An 18,784-nucleotide genomic window follows, 5' to 3' on the forward strand; every position below is an offset into this window, starting at 1 on the left:
AAAATAATTAATGAATCAGAAAATAAATTTGAAGAATTATTCAGAATACAGCACAGAGGGATAAAAGAGATGGAAAAAAGGAGTCAAGAGATACGGCTGACAGAATGAGGAGAGTCAGCAATAGGAATTCCAAAACAAGAGAATTACGGAGAATGAGGGGGAGAATAATTGAAGAGATAATAATTGAGAATTTCCAGAGTTAAAGATGTGAGTCTTCAGATTTGAAGAAAACACACCACATCTCAAGAAAGATAAATAAAACAAAACCTATACTAGACATCTTGTGATAAAATTACCAAACATAAACGTTACAGAAGAAAATCTTGAAAGCATTCCAGGGTGGGATGGGGGTGGGAGGAGAGACAGATTACCAGCTAAGAAAAAAGCAGTATGCTGACAGCTGACTACTCATTTCCAGGAAGATATAAGATAATGAAATTACATCTTCAAAGTGTCTAGGGAGGGACTTCCCTGGTGGTCCAATGGCTAAGACTCCACACTCCCAATGCAGGGGGCCCGGGTTCGATCCCTGGTCAGGGAACTAGACCCTGTATGCCGCAACTAAAATGATCCCGTGTGCCACAACTAAGACCTGGCATAGCCAAATAAATAAATAAATATTTTTTTTAAAGTGCCTAGGGAAAATAACTGTCGACCTACAATCTACACACAGTTAAGTATCAATCAAGAATGAAAGCAAAATAACACTTTCAGTCAGAAAGGCAATGTCATTACAGGCAATAGAGCTTCCACCTGTTATTTTGGGACGATCTTGGAAACCAGCCTTCAGTCTATGAGGAAGCCCAGGCTACATGGAGATGCTACATGTTTGTGTTCTAGCAGACAGCCAGCACCAGTCAGCCTTTGAGATGACACCACCTGACCACAACCACACAAGAGTAGTTCTCAAGTGAGAACTACCCACATGTGTCCAGTCAAGCCCTGGAACCATTAGAGAAAATAAATAATTGACCGCTATTGTTTTAAGTTAGTAAGTTCTGGGATTTAGCAATAGGTGACCCAGAACATGAGGACTGAGGTAAGGGAAAAAACCATCAACTACATAAACTGCAAAGTATGAAATTTCTTTTGCAGCTAATCTTTTGATTGGTTCAGCACGAGGAATTGTTGAACTCCTTTTGTCTATTTTTTTTCCTTTTGCTTAGTCATATATTCATTAGCCTTTTAGTGAAGGTTCCTTCTATAAAGTCCTATAGTATCTTAGTTGAACTAAGAGAGAATATTTTCCATATCTCAGCATGAGAAGAGAAATTAGTACCTCTGTTGGTGGTAGACAGATATGATCGTGGCAGCAGGAGCCAATCACCCCTGAGCCCAGGTAAGACATAGACCTGAGATGGAGTGTAGAAATCCATAAGGAGTAGGTGTATAAACAATGGCCCCTTCCTACATCAGTCATTCTGTCACAGAGGTATCTAAGTTGAAGAACTGGCAGTTAAATTTCTGAACATGGAGTTCTATTTTAAGCAACTTTTCAATGGAAAGTTGAAAACACATAGGTATGAAAAATGCATTGGCTCAGGTTATAATAAAATTTCTGTACCTTTGAAAATTTACACATTTATGAAAGAAAATTAATTCCTGATTAAAGGTTCTGAAAATAAGTTGGATTTTCTTTGTTTTGTTTGAGAACAGATGGTTGCTTGTACATTAGGTCCTAAGCCTATATATGTAAAAGAAGCATAACAATTACACCTTAACTGAATGGAACACTAGACTGAAGAACGTTTCTACTTCTATACTCAAAATATTTTATAGGATCACATCCACTTCTTGTAATTGTTTACAACTATTTCCAAGCAATCTAGAGAAACTGTTGACTTTTTAAAAATAAGTACAGTAATCATGTAATATTGTGCTCCTATGGTACAGAGGGCACCAAGATACAGAAAATTTCAAAATTCATTAAAAACCCTCCTCTTTTTTGCCCCTCCAGATATTACCACTTTCTCCCCTTTGCTCTTCCAGTCCTTCCAATAGCACTGAAATTAAGTTTGTATATTAAATTTTGTTTGAAATACCTAGAGTGGCTTTCTGTTTTCCTGACTCAGCAATGACTGAAACAGTACTTGTTAACAGAAGTTATTTGGTTTAATTGTGGAGAAACCACTACCACTTCCCTTGATTCTTGGATCTACATTCTGACTAAGGGAGAAACAGCATCATATACAGCATTATCTAGGACAGCACCCTAACTTCATAGGTTACAGCTGGTATGGAAAATAAGTCTTTTACAGTGTTTTACCAAGCCAGCTCCTTAGATTAGTATATGATAAAGCCAGCGAATTCCATGTAACCATACATACTTGTACTTCTTTTGCTATAAAATTAGTTTTTTAGCTGTATGGGTTATCAAGACAGTAACCAACAAATCCCTTAAATCGACAGATGGAGTTGCTGATAGAAGCACTGCAGTAAGAGAAGTTAATTCCATATTTAAAAGAGGTGTCTATTCCAGTGAGGACAAATCACTGCCCCCTGCATGATGAAAGGGGTCTGAATCACTGCCACTAGTGGCTTGATGGTACCCTAGGGAATGGTGCGTTATAGACTGCTTAGCATTTGCCTCAGCTGTTGGCAGTTTGGGCTCTCAGCAGTGGTAGCATCCGGAGCAGCCTTCTAAGGGGAAGTCCCACGTTTGAGCTCATGTTATCCAGGCTGCTATTTATTGTCCCTTTGCATATGAGATCACTGACCAAACACTGGGGTGGCTAGGGGAAGAGGGTGACTGACATCCACAGGACAGCTGATCTTGTCCATTTGACTACTGAGAGTCTCCACTGCAGTGGGTAGTCTTTGATGAGTATTCACATGGGACACATGTGCCCATTACAAGATGCCCATCCACACATCTCTCCTCTAGACTTTCCTGTCACCAATCCTCAAATTCTGTTTTTTCCAAGTTTCCAAACAAACCAGTAGTCACTGCTTATTAATCAAGGTAGATCTGTTTCCCTGATCATTTCTCCAACTACAGTGAAATTTTAGGTCCCCGGAGATTAGTATTAACTCAGAGTCAGTATCTAGTAACCCCCCAAAAGGTCTGAGTATTTCACTTTTTCTAGGATAGAGTCACCCTAGTAAGTGGATACAAATCCTTTTAAAGAAGACTGATACATTCTTTATACTACCTTACACTCCAATGCTGTACAAAAGTACTCACACTTTTTCATCTACATTCTCAAGAGTTTAAATAAAATCTGCATAAATTACTATCTTTAATATAAAAATATACTTTTGATGATTTTACTTATTTGTCTTAGCTCAACAATCAAGTTGGGGAAAATATATAGCTATGTGCTGTCAAAACATAATCTTAATGTTAGCAAAAAAGAAACATTAATTGGAAAATCTACAACTTATAGTTCCAGTTACATTATTACTAATGGTTAAGTATATGTTGATTCTTGAAGGTTTATTACGCCTTATTGACAAGGATTGGACCATCAAAATGTAACATAATTCCAGGGGTTTCCGATGTATAATAAATGTTTACTGAGTTATCTTCTAGGGAGAAAACATTGTCCTGAGTTGGACTCAACCTTTTATATTACTAGAAACAGCCTTGAGAACATTGAATGCATCAGTTCTCACTATGGGCAGATGGTTGGTCTACTACAGTGTTAAAAGTTCTTTAGAGGCACAAGAAGATATTTCTCAAAATACATGAGACTAATCCTAGAGTCTAGGGTACACTCTAATGTTAAACCTTTTGTACAACTACTCTGTAAGAAGGAATTAGAACTGATCATCTGGCTTTATCCATGTATTTAGTATATACTTATTATTTAAGTTAAAATTATTATGATAGAGCCCTTGTTGAGCACCTTTGATCCCCCCCACCCCATTTCATTTATTTTACTGATGTCTAACCCCACTGATTTAGTCAGTCATTCATCCCATCTGCTTCTCTGAAAAATGTAGTGTTTGGTAGTTTTAGAATTTCTTAGGGTGGCTTAATAGCAGGGATAGCAGGGAATTTTAGTTAAATTATCAGATCAATAAATCATTAGGCAGAAATAATCAGCTAAAAAGGAAAAATTTTCAAGTATTGATTTTAAATAAAAACAACTCTATAAACAAAGTAAAATATTTGTTATCTTCAAGAAGTAATCTTCATTTATATTTGATTATTTGATTCTGGTGTGATCAAGAAGTTTATGATGGGAAATATTTAACTCCATCACCAAAACTGGATTTTACTGACTAAAACAAAAGAACACCAACACTTAGAAATGCTTTAGGGGTAGCAGGAATAACTGGCATCAGAACGCAGATATTTAGGATAAAAATAAAGGTCCTCACAACGCTGACATTTAGGATAAAAATAAAGGTCCTTATTTCCTATTCTTGAATTACAAATGCTAGGAAGCATAGATAAGAGCTTCAAATGTATAAAATGAAATCTAGTTATTCTAAAACGTAAGTCATGTGTGATCTATTACCTTCAGTAGCATTAAAGAGGAATGTTAAAAAAATATCAGCTGTGTTGGATAATTCAGTCAGATTAATATGTGGATGCCTAATATTTTGTCAGCTAATTTAATATAAATTTTATTATATATTACATACATTTGATATAAATGTTACGTTAAAGCTGTGTTTATCAAACTGCAATATAGATACCATAAAAAGCTTTTATTGTCTATATTTTATATACATTATATGTCTTATATAAGAAACACCTGCTTATATCCTTAAGTCTCAATCACTTCCATTACATCTCATCTTTCCTTCTACTAACCCTAATTTAGATAGTTGATATAGAGAGATCAGAATTAAGCAATTAAGGATAACATGGGACCACAAGAGCCATTTGGGCAAATTACTGGAGGCTCCATCATCTGTTCTAGACACAAATACCTTTTTTATCTCCTCAATCTCTTTGTTCCAGTCTTTCTTCTTCCTCTACCATTGTGGAGCACAGGCTCCGGACGCGCAGGCTCAGCGGCCATGGCTCGTGGGCCCAGCCACTCAGTGGCATGTGGGATCTTCCCGGACCGGGGCATGAACCCGTGTCCCCTGCATCAGCAGGCGGACTCCCAACCACTGCGCCACCAGGGAAGCCCCCTCCTGATTTTCTAATTCTTCACCCTTTCATAGCTTGCGCTTCTCTCTTCTGTATCTTTTTTGGAACCTCTATATTACCTATTGATCTAATGTCATAATGTAGTACTATTAGCAGCATTCAGCCCTACAAGAAGTTGTCCTCCACCAGATAGACTATAAAAGACTCATTCAACCATTCAACACACCTCCCCTGCTTTTTTTTTTTTTTTTAACCATCTGCTATGCGTCATACAGGTATAAATCTAGGTATAGAAAAGTAAAATGAAGAAAAGTAAGCAAAGTTCCTGCCCTGAAAGTGGTCAAAGTCTTAGGGACCTGATTATGAAATAAATTATGAAAAAGGTCTAAAATGATGGCATGGAGGGTGAAGCAACTAAACCTTTTCATTTTAAAATAAAAGGTTGTATTATTTTTTCTTACTCAACATAGTGACTGATATACAGGACATGGGGTATATGAAAAATCTGATAAAGAGATGCAGTGATATCTGTGGAAACCCTAATGGGGGAGGGAAGGTGAAGTCTAATTATCTAAGGGTAGAAAGGCCAAGCCTCAAAGAAAGTAGGTCAGACCTAAACATGGATAAACCTCTCTAACCTAGACAAGGAAATTTTTTATCAACGGCGGAACATCTTGCACATTGCAATGAGTCAAGATGCTAAAAAGCCACTAATTTTAACGTCTTTATTTTCTACATCTTTCATAAAAACTTTTGTTTCAACAATTAACTTCATCTATAAAACAGCCTAAAGAGTGTTATCTTTGTGTCAACCAAAGGATGACCTTCCCTAAATAACCTTTCTAAAATCTCAAGAGGTCAGCTATCAAAACATACAATATTAAGTTAATATTCGCTCAAATGCGAACTCCACACTCTTTGAAGCTACTAATTCATTAGTAGATATAAAAAACTGCTGTGATTGTAGGATTCCTTTTCCCAGGAATTATGTATGGTTATACCAATATATGTTTCATTCTTATGTTAAAATGGGGTAAGAGAGTAATAGGGAAATTCTTTCTTGTGAGACTTAATAAGAATTTATATATGTAAATAACACACACACATGTAAAAATCCCCAGTTTCGTGATTATAATTGTTTTGTTTTAGAAAACCAGCTCTGTAAGGTATTTCAAACCAAAGCCACAGAAATGTAACAGAGGTTACAAAGGTTTTGAAGATTACTAAAAGCATTTGAAGATGACAAAAATTAATCATCTTCCTTTCCTAAATTCAAGCAGAAGTCTCATTTTCCAAAATCATGTACTATGATCACAAATGAATGTCCACTCAGAATATGACTGTGTCCAAGGCACCATTTAGCACTCAGTCTATATTTAAAAATAATCAAACCAAATATGACAGCTAGAGAAAAAAATCATCTAAGCTTAAGAGATAAAAATTAATTAATTAAACTTGAGATATCCCCTCATATAAAAAAAGCTCCCTCCCCCCAAAAATGTGCCAAGTTATCGATAACTCCCCCATAAGATTCAAAATATGAAACTGAGAAAACATTATTTTAACCACTTCATCCAAGGCTACTTGAGCTGGAAATCTAGAGTTCATGAAATTGACACAGAAATACAAAAGTTTTACATATTAAACCAAGTGATAAAATGAATATACACACTTAAGCATGGTCTAGTTATAGTTTTGGATTCAAATGCTACAATTTGCGTTTTTTTTCTTTTTAATAATTTCAATCTTATTTTATAAAGGTGAAACACACAAACATGATTATAAAACGTAGGCAGACTGCAATTTCCTACCCTCACTCTTCCCCTTTCCTCTCCTCTGCTTCTAAACCAGGCAGCTCATCATCTACTTCACAGACACAAAAACATACATTCATGGTTGTTGTGAGTATTATCTTTCAGGTTGAAGCTGCACACATTTATAGTATGCCTCAGATTTGGATTACATGACCTGTTTAGTTAACTTTGTAGATATGTCAATCTAAGCACAAGACATTTAATGTTTTTTGATTAATGTACAAATAGAAGTTTTCTTAGTTTTAGAATTTGCCATAGGACTCTCCGATTAATTTTTCACTCCAAATGAAGCTTTATAATCTTTATATACTAAACAAAAGGTTTTTGTGATCTTGAGAGTAACTTGATCAATCTAGACATAAGTTCACTGAAGTATAATATGAGACTAGATTGTACTGCCCTAAAAAATAAATCTTAAAGCACTTTTGTTTACATGGAAAGAGTACTGACTAGTTCACTAGTGTTTAGATAAGAAAACCATTAACAGAAGTGTTCAAATTAATCCTGTATATGTATAAAAGGAAAGATAAGAGAGAAGCAATCTCTAAACCAATAGCAAATAAGTTCACTCTCCTACCCAAGAAGAAAGTGTGCAGAAAGTATAGAAATCAGCAATATTCCCATCCCATTTTCAACTTTTACCAAATTAGGTATTCTGTTCCTAATTGTATAACTGTGTGAACGAACTGTTACATCAATATTTTCAGTCTTAACTTATGGCAATCATGTTTAGACCCCTATTAAAATTGAAATAACACACTTTTAAACATTTCAAATTTAACATATCAGCTTTAAAGAGAAAATAAAGACTAACGCTTGTAAATATGTTACAGTTTAAAAAGCATCTTCATACACATCATGTGAAGAAGAGATGAGTATTCTCACTTACTAAGGAAAGAAACTGTAAAGCTACAGTTAGAGAGGGTAGATGACATGCCTGAAGTCAGCTACAATGGGAAAGATCTGAACTAGAAGCCCAAACTCTTAGTTCAACAAACACATTTTCATTCACTTCTTTAACTGAAGGACCCAGTTAACAGGTTATCTATTATTGATTCCTAATGTAACACTATAAATCATCTGCTATAATAAAAAGAAATAGAGTTGACATATATTCACTGAGCATGCATCTCAAAACTAAATGAAACTATTTCATTTTAGTAAGCGTCCAAAATACTAATGAATTTGTAGTCACTACAAATTTGAGTGTATTTTTCAATGTTTAAAAATCCACTCATAGTTAGCCAACCTCCAATTTTTTAACTGAACTTACTTTAACATGACTGGTTTTTTTTTTGCGGTACGCGGGCCTCTCACTGTTGTGGCCTCTCCCGTTGTGGAGCACAGGCTCCGGACGCACAGGCTCAGCGGCCATGGCTCACGGGCCCAGCCACTCCGCGGCATGTGGGATCCTCCCGGACCGAGGCATGAACCCGTGTCCCCTGCATTGGCAGGCAGACTCTCAACCACTGCGCCACCAGGGAAGCCCCAACATGACTGTTTTTTAAAGGATTTTAAGACCACATATTCACTTGACAAAACAATATATATTAACTTTTACTATATTTTTTTCAAATGTCCACTGTCTGAAGGTTTAAAAAAAACTTGCAATTTTAGTAGTTTCCATTGATTAATGAATGCTTAAACGGGCAAACTTTTTAATCATAATGCCCTCTGCTGGTAACTCAAGAGGTTCTACTATATTTATTACAGGAGGTTGGATTAATTTCTTTAACTGTGGTCCCCCACCAACTGCATGTAAATCTCTTGGAAAGCCTGTTAAAAATACAACTTCCCTCCTCTACAAAATACCTACAGATACTGTGATTTCAGTAAATCTGGGATAAGATCTAGAACTCTTATCTTCCCCAACAAATAAGCAGAGAATCGCTGGTTTGGTTAGTTATAGCAACACACCCGACTTTCAAAGCACAATAACTTTATGAAAAGCTCTGGGAAAGCATTATTATGCCTCTTTTATAGATGAAGACTGAGGCTCAAGACAATTTACTCCAGGTCACAACTAACAACTAACAACTAACAACTAACAACTAACAGCTAACATTTTCTTATTCCTGGAGGTATGTACACTTACAGGAAAGATTAACAAAACTGAATCAGCCTTAAAATTCAAGTATTTACTTCCTTAGATACAGTTTATGAAAGCAGTACATGCTATACTTTCTCAACCATGACTCCACATGAGACTCACCAGGGGAGTTTATAAAAATGCATACACCCAGGTCCCACCCCCAGAGAATCAGATTCAATAGGTTTAAGGCAGCACCCAGCCATTGTTCTCTCTTTTTTTTTTTTAAGCTCCCAGATGATTAGAATTGGCCACCAGGGCTAAGCACCACTTAGGCCCATGGTGCTCAGCCTTTAGCCTGCACAGAATCACCTGGAGGACACAGACTGCAAGGACCTACCCTGAGTTTCTGATTCAGGAGGTCTGGTAGAATTTGAGAATCTGCATTTTTAACAAGTTCCAGGTGGTGATGATGATGCTAGTTCTGTGCCCACACTCTGAGAACACCTGGTTAAACATAATGGCTAGTGGTTCTCAACACTGCCTACACATTAGAATCACCTGGAGAAATTTTTAAACTCCTGACAGCTAGGCACACCCTCAGACCAATTCCATCAGAATCTCTGGGGTGGGGTCGAGGGAACAACATGTTTAAAGCTTCTAAAATTAAGAAGCTTTCTCTACAGCAAAGTCTATAAAAGCTATTAATGGATGTAAAGTGATTTTCTGAGTGGGTAATATAATATGCAATATATCTGAAGTTTTTGGACCAGAAACACTTCTGTCAAGGCACATAATTGACAGCTCTGGATGTGTGAAATACTAGCCTACAGGATAAAGTGGAAACTGCTTTATGCAGCCTATAAGTCATTCCCCTCCAACCTCGATCCAGTCTCATCTTTTCCCAGACTCTCCCTGGCTCCACTGCCTGTAATCCTATTAAAATATCAATAACTCTTTATTGCAATTATCTGTTTCAATGTGACTGCACTATTTCTACAAGCTCATTGGAGTCAGAGTTTGCATCTCATTTATCTTTGATTCCCCAGAGCTAGCATGATGCCAAGCACAGGCAGTGCTCAATAAACATCTGTTGAGTAATTGAATTCAGACTAATATCCCTACTTTCTGTAGAAAAGGTAATGTGTCAAGCATGGCTTTTATGCAATATAGCATGCGCAACAGCTTTTACATAGCTAACATCAGAACTGAATTATTTCTTCTTCATAGAGCTACTCTTGTTTAATATTGCCTTAAATAAAAAAAGACTACATGCACTTAGAGATGATACTTAACTTGTCTTGGGATCTGTTACATCTTCAATTCATTAGTAACTTAAGAGTGGCAAAAAGCTTTGGTAATTTTTTATTCTAAGAATCATATTAGCCAAGTGATCCAAAAAGAGGTACAAATGCTTTGTGCATTAACAACGAGATGAAGTTTCCAAAAACCCGTAAAGAGAAATGAAAACAAAACCAAAAGCTGCTATTGTTTCAAAAATCCAAGTTTTTAAAACTTGGACATGCTAAAATCAAATCAGTTTTGATTTTGTTTTTTTAATTTATAAAGAACAGTATTCTTCTGTCAGCAAGCTGCATGCCAATTCAGGTCAAGCAACTTTGGTATATAAAGAAAAAAATTGCAAGATTAAGTTTAGTATTCTTCTTCAGTCCCACAAAAGAAAACATCTGACTTCACACTACACAGGTGGTATGGTCCATTCTATACCTTTCTGGAACTATGTTTTCTATATACGTCACAAATATTTAAAATAATCACGTATGTATTAAGTCTCAAAGCATCATAAAACTAGGTTGCTTCTCAAACTTTTTCAGTTTGTGGTACTGTGAGACTGGATTGGATGAAATCAATCATGTTTACAAACATTAACATATATTTGTTTTTAAAGGGCAGTGATAATTACCTTAACACATATTTTTCATTCAACAATTACTGAGTGCCCATTATGTGTAAGGCACTGTTCTTGTAGCTATAGTTATGCAATAAAGAAAATAAAAGTTCCTTATGAAGCTTATAATCTGGTCTATTTTTCCCTAGAAAGGAAAAAAGTGGAAACATTCGTGTGGTCCAAATTAGAAACAGGGATTCTTTGCAAGGGAGGGAAAGAAGTTAAATCTAAAAGCCATTAGTTTATAAAACTTGCTGGAAGACTCCCAGCAACTCTGAAAAAGCTGATAAACCTAAAAGAAAGATGAAAGTAATAAACTTTAAAATTAGTTAGTATTTACCTCTGAATTCCTTCAAGAATAACCTTAACAGCTTCCATTAACTTTTGAAGATATACAAATGCTTCTTCAAATGATGCTATTTTTGAAGACATCAGAGCTGAATTTGAGCCCAATCTTTGAAACACATCCATGCTAAAATAGAGAAAAAAATGCTCGTAGGTACACATGCATATTTAGTGTAATTCAAGTATTTCTATTTTTAGTGTATAAAATTAGGTAATATTTAAAACTCCTCTCTCATAATGCTAATCTATTTAAATTAGAAATAAAAGACTAACTTGTGAATGTCCAGGCTACCATTCATGCAAAAGATACGGATCAGCAACTATACAGGTCTAATTTAAAGTAATACTGTAAAAGCTATGTGAATAATGTTTCACTCTAAGAGACCATAAGAGATGGAAGGGAAGTAATAATATCAATTTATATTCAAGTCAGTACGTAAGTACTGACAGTACTCCTGTACATAAGGATGAAGAAAAAAAATCAGACATCAGATTTAGAGTCTGCTGAAACTGTTATAAGTGTTCATACACTTTACTCTGGTAATTCCAATTTTAGAAATCTATCACATATTAATAATTATTCATAACTGGGTAACAATTAGTAATCACCTAAATGTTCAACAATAAAAAAAGTGTTAATAAATAGTAAATTAGCCACCTGATGAAAGACCAAACAACTATTAAAATGACGCTTATGCCATCTATGAAACAGAAAAATTAAGGTATACAAAATGTACTCAAATAATAACCACCATATAAAAAATCGAAACATATACTGTATGGGCTGAACAGTGTCCCCCCAAAATTCATGTTCACTCACAACCTCAGAATGTGGCCTTATTTAAAATAGGATCTTTGTAATTAGTTAAGTTAAAATGAGGTCATTCTGGATTAGGGTAGGCACTACCCTATGTGAAGACAAAGGCAGAGAGTGGGATGATATATCTACAAATACTGCTGGCAGCTACTAGAAGCTAGGAGACAGTCATGGAATAGATTCTCCCTCAGAACCTCCTAAAAGAACCAACTCTGCAGACACCTGGATTTCAGACTTTCTAGCCTCCAGAACTGAGTGAATAGATTTCTGTTATTTTATTTTATTTTTCAATATTTTTTATTGAAGTATAGTTGATTTACAATGTTGTGTTAATTTCTGCTGTACAGCAGTGATTCAGTTATACATATATGTACATTCTTTTTTTATACTCTTTTCCATTATGGTTTATCATAGGATATTGAATACAGATCTCTGTGCTATATCACAGGACTCTGTTGTTTATCCATTCTATATATAAAAGCTTACATCTGCTAACCCCAACCTCTTTAAGGTTGTGCATAGGTGCTCTAATAATAGTTTTATAAAAATTATTTTTTTTATTTTATAAAAATTATGCATAGGGCCTACCAGATCTTCACATGAGCATCTCTATGTGAAAGGCTCAAACATGAATATGTTGAGAAGTTCTACAGTGACTCTGGTACACAACCAGGCATGGGAAACAATAAAGTAGGCTTTAAAAACTATATACTGATAAAATAATATAAGCATTTTCCACTTACTGAAGTACTATAATGTAAGTCTATTATCCAGAAATTACCAAGAACTCTGTAACATCCAACACAAATTGTATGTATATTATAGGTCAGTTCTAAGGTACATAAAGTACTCAAATGTTTTCTAAATGAAAGGAACATTAAAATATCTTAGATATTGTTTTAAAATACTTTATTTTTAAAGTGATCATTTCTGGCATATACAACTTTCTGCTAACAAAAATATCTGATAAGCCACAACATTAAAAATACATTAAGACTGGACAAAACAAACAAAACCTTTGCTTTATATGAAAATACAAAATTTTAAATGTTTTCTTTACCTCACATGTCAGATATCGTTATTTCTTTAGGATAACAGACTATATATTTGTTTGAAAAAGATTTTTAATTGTTGTCAAGGACTAAAAATGGGTCCCAAATCTATGACTGATTGAGAATAGATGTTTAAATGGAGTGCTAATATTACTTTGCTGCTCTTGTAGACAACTAGAACAGATAAATGATCTTAATCCAAAACAACAAACTGGGCCCTCGAGACAAAATCATACCACAAAGCACGTAGTAAGATTAACATATTAATTATATAAAGACTATAGGCTTGGGGAAAAGTATGGAAGGGAGCGTCGGCCTACTTTAAAACCAGTTGTTTTCAATAATTTGTTAAGTTACTCTAGCAGCAGCCTATTAAAAGACTACTCACAAATGGTCTCTATCTTTTCATTTTACCAAGACCATAATACTTCATGTGTATGAAATAAAAGTATTTCTCCGTTTTAAGCAAAAGTATTTATCTTTCTTTTAAAAAAATTTGACATAAATTTTCCCTTATCCAGACTGATGTTTTCTTTACATTGTTTTAAATCTGATTAAGGCTTTGTATCCTGCTAATTCGTTTAGCTAATCTTGGTGACTATTCATTGGTTTTGACATATATAGGCAATGATTCTCATCAAGGTTTCACATCTGAATCACCTGGAGAGAAGCACTAGTTCAGCTTCACTTAAGTCCTACTGAATCAGCACTTCTTAGAACCTAGGCATATACATTTTTTAAACTCTCCAGATAATTGTGATGTGCACCCCTAGTTAAGCATCACTGTTTCTAAGGGTACAAATTTGACAAAAGGCCCCCTTAAGATAATCTAGTACAAACTATATTGTTAAACTCACAACCCAAACACTAACTATTTAATGAATAAGAGTAATGATGGAAAACCCTAAAACTCAAAAATTCTTGGAAATTTAGTACCTGTTTTGATATATTGTAATCCAAACATTCTCTAGGATAGACCAGATCTCTTGATGCCTGTTGGGTTGGGGAAGATGAGAACCTGAGGAAATGGTGATTTCTTGGTTATTAGATTTCATCAAAGAATTATCTTCTTGCCTTTTACCCGCTGTATTTTTTGAAGGATTTTGCTTAAGTTTTGCCTTGACCTGGGGAAATAAGAATTACATAATATGCAGCTAATCCTTCACTAGTAAGTGAGAGAAAAAGAATGCTAATTGTTGCTTACAAATGTTCTAGCTTTCTGGGAAGTGCTGATTATTCTTTGTCCTTGATTATGTATAGAATATTCCCAGAATAGCGTCAGAGCTAAAAAAAAATTTCCTTTTCCATTTATATCAAACAATATTTCCAATCTATTTATTACAGAGTATAGAAGTAGAATTCTACTTGTAAGGGATGAAGAAATAAGTGAGCAAAGAAATGGAAACAACTGTTATAGACTGCTCTTTTAAGAAGTTTGGTAGTTGACGGAAGGAGATGGTACAGTAAATAGCATGACCAATTAGAAGTATTTAAGAATAGATCTGAGCATATTTTTAAGCAGGGTAAAAGAGTGATACTACTGGTTCAAGTGATTTTTTAAAAAAATCACCTTGGGGGAAAATATTAACTTAGGTGAAAAATATATCTGATAGAATGGAAAAAAAAGTTTTAACTATGATTTTAACTTGGGTTTTTTGACTTGGCACTACTATAACTTCTTTGTGAACTTAAATAAAATCTCTAGGTTTCCTTTGTTGATAAAAGTATGATTTCAAAGTTTAGCTTCATGGATTATTCATGGTTTATTAGTTTCATGTTTATCAAATTAAAAAGAAAGGAAATTTCCAAAACTGCAACAGTTAGTATTTATTTAGCATTTCTCATGTACAAGAATTTTCTAAGAACTTTACTTATAATTTTCTTAGAACTTTATATATAGATAGAAAGTTAACCATCACAATTACATCTGTGATTATCTATATTTTATAACTGAGGCACAGAAAGGATAAGTAACTCATGCAAGGTCACACAGATGCTAAGAGGCATGAACAGAATTTGACCTTCAGTAGTCTGTGAATGGGGTTATAATCTCTCTCCAACTATAAAGAGAATATTTCCCTTTTATTTCTTTCGAGACAGGAAGAAAATTGCCTGTTTACATTAATTATGAACTTAATAAATACACATGAATGGAAAGATGTATTTTGTTCTGAAATAAATGTGTTTACTCACCACATAGTGCTTTTCCTCAGCTGTCAAACAGTAGTGTATACAACTATGCAAATGGATTGCTTTTTCAAACACTTATATAGCACTGACTATGTGCTAGGCACTAAGTGCTCTACAAATATTAATTTATTTGTCATGAAAGGTCTGAAGCAGAGATTATTATACTCTTTTTACAAAAGAAAGGATTAAGGCTCAGAGAGGTTAAATAACCAGAAGGTAAAAACACAACTAGTCAGCATGGGAAGTCTGAGGCACACAAGCCTAAAGTTTATTAACAAGACTTATTTTAATTATTCTATCTCCTGGAAGAGCAAGTCTTTTTTTTTTATGGTGGTTAAAAGGCTTATAAAAGAAAATAATATATATCCTTTTCTCCACCCCATCTATACAAAAATCTGGAAAATGATGCTACTTAACTTTCCATTTTTGTTTCTCAGAAGCAAACAAATAATGAATATTTCTCTTTTCCAGATTTTCTACACTTGGTAAATTCAGATAGGGGGAATTTTTTTTTATAGTTACTATATTTAGATACTCTATTCCTGGAGGTAATCTACTTGTTGTTGTTGCTCATGTTAGTGACACATGACTAAGTATTCAGGTCATATATCAAACTGATGTATTCTACAAAACAAAACCCTATTGAAAGTGTATTTTAAAAGCCCAAGCTAAATCACAATGTTCCTGGCTGACTTGGGACAATGAATTGTTTCAAACATGAAAATAAAGCAACACTTGAGAGCTCTAACTGTGGAAACAACACAGGTTGTTTCAAGCAATCAGACTAATGCCAAGCGTTGAGGGAAATGCACTAATGAGGATACTAGATTCTTTGCCACTTGCCTTCTTGAAGCTTACCAATGTGACAACTGGAAAATCAGGATTCAAGAAGAAATAACTTACTAAGTAATAATTCAATATCTTTAAAAGGAGGCAATATATCTTAGGCATACCATTATGTGATAAACAACACTAAATTTTAACATCACATTTTCATAGTAACTCCCGTTGCTAGGTTTCCAACTGATGAAAGAATCTTGATATTCATTAACATTTTTATCTCAGTCAATCCTAATTTTTTTTATTCTCAATAATTTTAATTCAAAAACTGCTAAGCCTGTGAGTATCGTGAACTTTTCATCTTGTTCACCATGTCTGTTTCAGTAAAGATGGGGTTCAGGGCTCAGTTCTGTGACGGAAAAGGATAATGTATTTTCCCCTACACAGTTCAAGTACAGTACTCAAGCTGCAACTCCTACATTTCCAGGTCCATTCTTCCCTACTAAAGGGTCTAAAAGTCACACTTGCCATAGAAAAATATAACTACCGATGTTTTGGTCATCTTAAACCAAAAGATCGTTCACCCCTTAAATCAATTATTTCCTCAAGAATTATCGTATATTTCCTATGAGTTTATCAAAAAGATGCTTTTTCACTCTGTAAGATACTCTCTTAAGCAAGTAAGTTCTTTCCTCACCAACTATGACTAAGTTTAATATCATCTAATCCTTTCATTACTTCATAAGTAGTGGAACCTATGTTACCAGAAAAAATCATTGAGAAAAACCTGGCCAATAACTCAAAGAAAAAAAGGATATGATATATACATACTAGATGAAAGTACCATTAATAGCTTACCTAGTAATTGTGATGCTGAGTTTTTTGAGCTATTTCAGGCATATAAGCTATCCAGAATTTTCTAGATTTGAAATTACAAGACTGTAGAAATACAGTATTACCAGGGACAAAACTCCCATAGTTATTTTAAAGGGGCAAAAAGGCCATCAGTGCTAGGTGGACTGTGTAAGACTCACATGAAGAGACTTGTTAAAAAATTGGTAGGTCGATTGGCAAGTTTGAATAGGGTCTGCAGGTTAGATAATTATGTCAATATTAATTTTCTGATTAATTATACTAGTTACATAACATACCCTTATTCTTTAGGATATAAATATATGGAAATATTTAGGGGTAAAGGAGAATGATATCTGCAACATACTCTTAAACAGTTCAGAAAAAATATTTTGGTTAGATAAGTAGACAGGTAGATAGACAGGGAAAACAATAAAGCAAATGTGATAAAATATTAACATTGGGAAATCGGGGTAAAGGATATATATGAGAATTCTTTATATTACTCTTGTAATTTTTTTGTAAGTTTGAAACTATTTCAAAATAAAACATGAAACAAGAACAAAAACATTACTGGGTACCACTGCCAGAAGTTTTATTCAGTAAAATTTGAGAGGGCCTTGGCATCTGAATATTTAAAAAATTTCCAAAGTATCTTGATGCATGTTGTGATCCACTGGTCAGGAGCACTGAAAAATGAGTAGTCAGCAACAATGCATAGCTTTCTTCTATTCATAAATGAAATAATATAAAATCCCAACAACTGCTGTGACACTGCCTCCACAAGAGGATGTGTTTTATAACTTGTAATAAGGATTGCTTATTCGCCATTCAATTCACTTAATATTTACTTTTAGTATGTTAGAATAAGTTAAAATCTTTTACCTACTGTTGTCTGCCCAATACATTTTTAGAACGCATGTGATTAGCTACTCTAAGTGGCATTCCAAAGGTATCTTACCTCTATAAATGTTTGGAGTAGTTTGTTTACTTGAGCAAAGGCCTGTGGAAGAATACCATCATAATTTGACCTTGTACTGAAAGCATGTAGCAAACTTTTAGAATCCTGAAGCAGCAATTTCACTGTTGTAAAATCCACTGCATTGTTAGCTGGTAACAGAAAATTAAGAAGGAAAAAATATGTAAGAATGAGTATACAACACAAAAATGTTTTTGGAAAACCAATGCAATAATAATTATGAAATTTAAGAAGCGTATGCATTTACACCTATAGGCTACTCCTAATTTATCTCTCTTGTGTAAAAAGCAACAATTAGACTTAGTTTTAGACAAAGTTCTTGCGGTTCATTCTGGTATTCTGTACAGCCTTCCCTCCATATCCACCAGTTCCACATCTATAGATTCAATCAACCATGGATCAAAAATATTTGGCAACAAAGTTCCATCAAGTTCCAAAAAGTGAAACCTGAATTTGCTGTGCACTGGCACCTATTTACATAGTATTTACATTGTATTAGGTATTACAAATAATCTAGAGATGATTTAAAGTATACAGGAGAATGTGTGTCGGTTATACACAAATACTATACCATTTTATATAAGGGCCTTGAGCATTGAGAATTTTGCTATCCTTGTGGGTCCTGGATACCGAGACTATATTCAGATTCCAGAATGTCCCTCAACAAGGTCAACTTCAAAGTAAAAGTAAAATGTGCAACATACTATATATAAAATAGACAAACAACAAGGTCCTACTGTATAGCACAGGGAACTATATTCAATACCCTTTAATAAACCATAATGGAAAAGAATATGAAAAAGAATATGCATATATATATATATATAACTGAATCACTCCGCTATACACCAGAAACTAACACAACGTTGTAAATCAACTATACTTCAATTTAAAAAAAGTAAAAGAAAATGAAAGAACATTAAACTCTTCAGAAAAGAGATAACCACCAAACAAGTTAAACTACAGA

General features: G+C 34.3%; 1 protein-coding gene across 6 annotated transcripts in view; it reads right to left on the reverse strand.

Annotated features, from left to right (window-relative positions):
• Nucleotides 1-18,784, reverse strand: part of SWT1 (SWT1 RNA endoribonuclease homolog) — a 91,030-nt gene that overhangs the window by 33,447 nt on the left and 38,799 nt on the right. For 5 of the 6 annotated variants that reach the window (XM_082832384.1, XM_082832383.1, XM_082832380.1 and 2 more), the window contains 3 exons: nt 17,800-17,948; nt 13,953-14,140; nt 11,143-11,274 (listed from right to left, as the gene is read on the reverse strand). In XM_082832384.1, the coding sequence (XP_082688510.1) occupies nt 11,143-11,274; nt 13,953-14,140; nt 17,800-17,948 (469 nt within the window). The remainder of the gene's footprint in view (nt 1-11,142; nt 11,275-13,952; nt 14,141-17,799; nt 17,949-18,784) is intronic. The other variant, XR_014325964.1, reaches the window with a different exon arrangement.

This window comes from Leucopleurus acutus, assembly GCF_964270905.1.
Source record: "Leucopleurus acutus genome assembly, chromosome: 2".
NCBI classification, from domain to species: domain Eukaryota; kingdom Metazoa; phylum Chordata; class Mammalia; order Artiodactyla; family Delphinidae; genus Leucopleurus; species Leucopleurus acutus.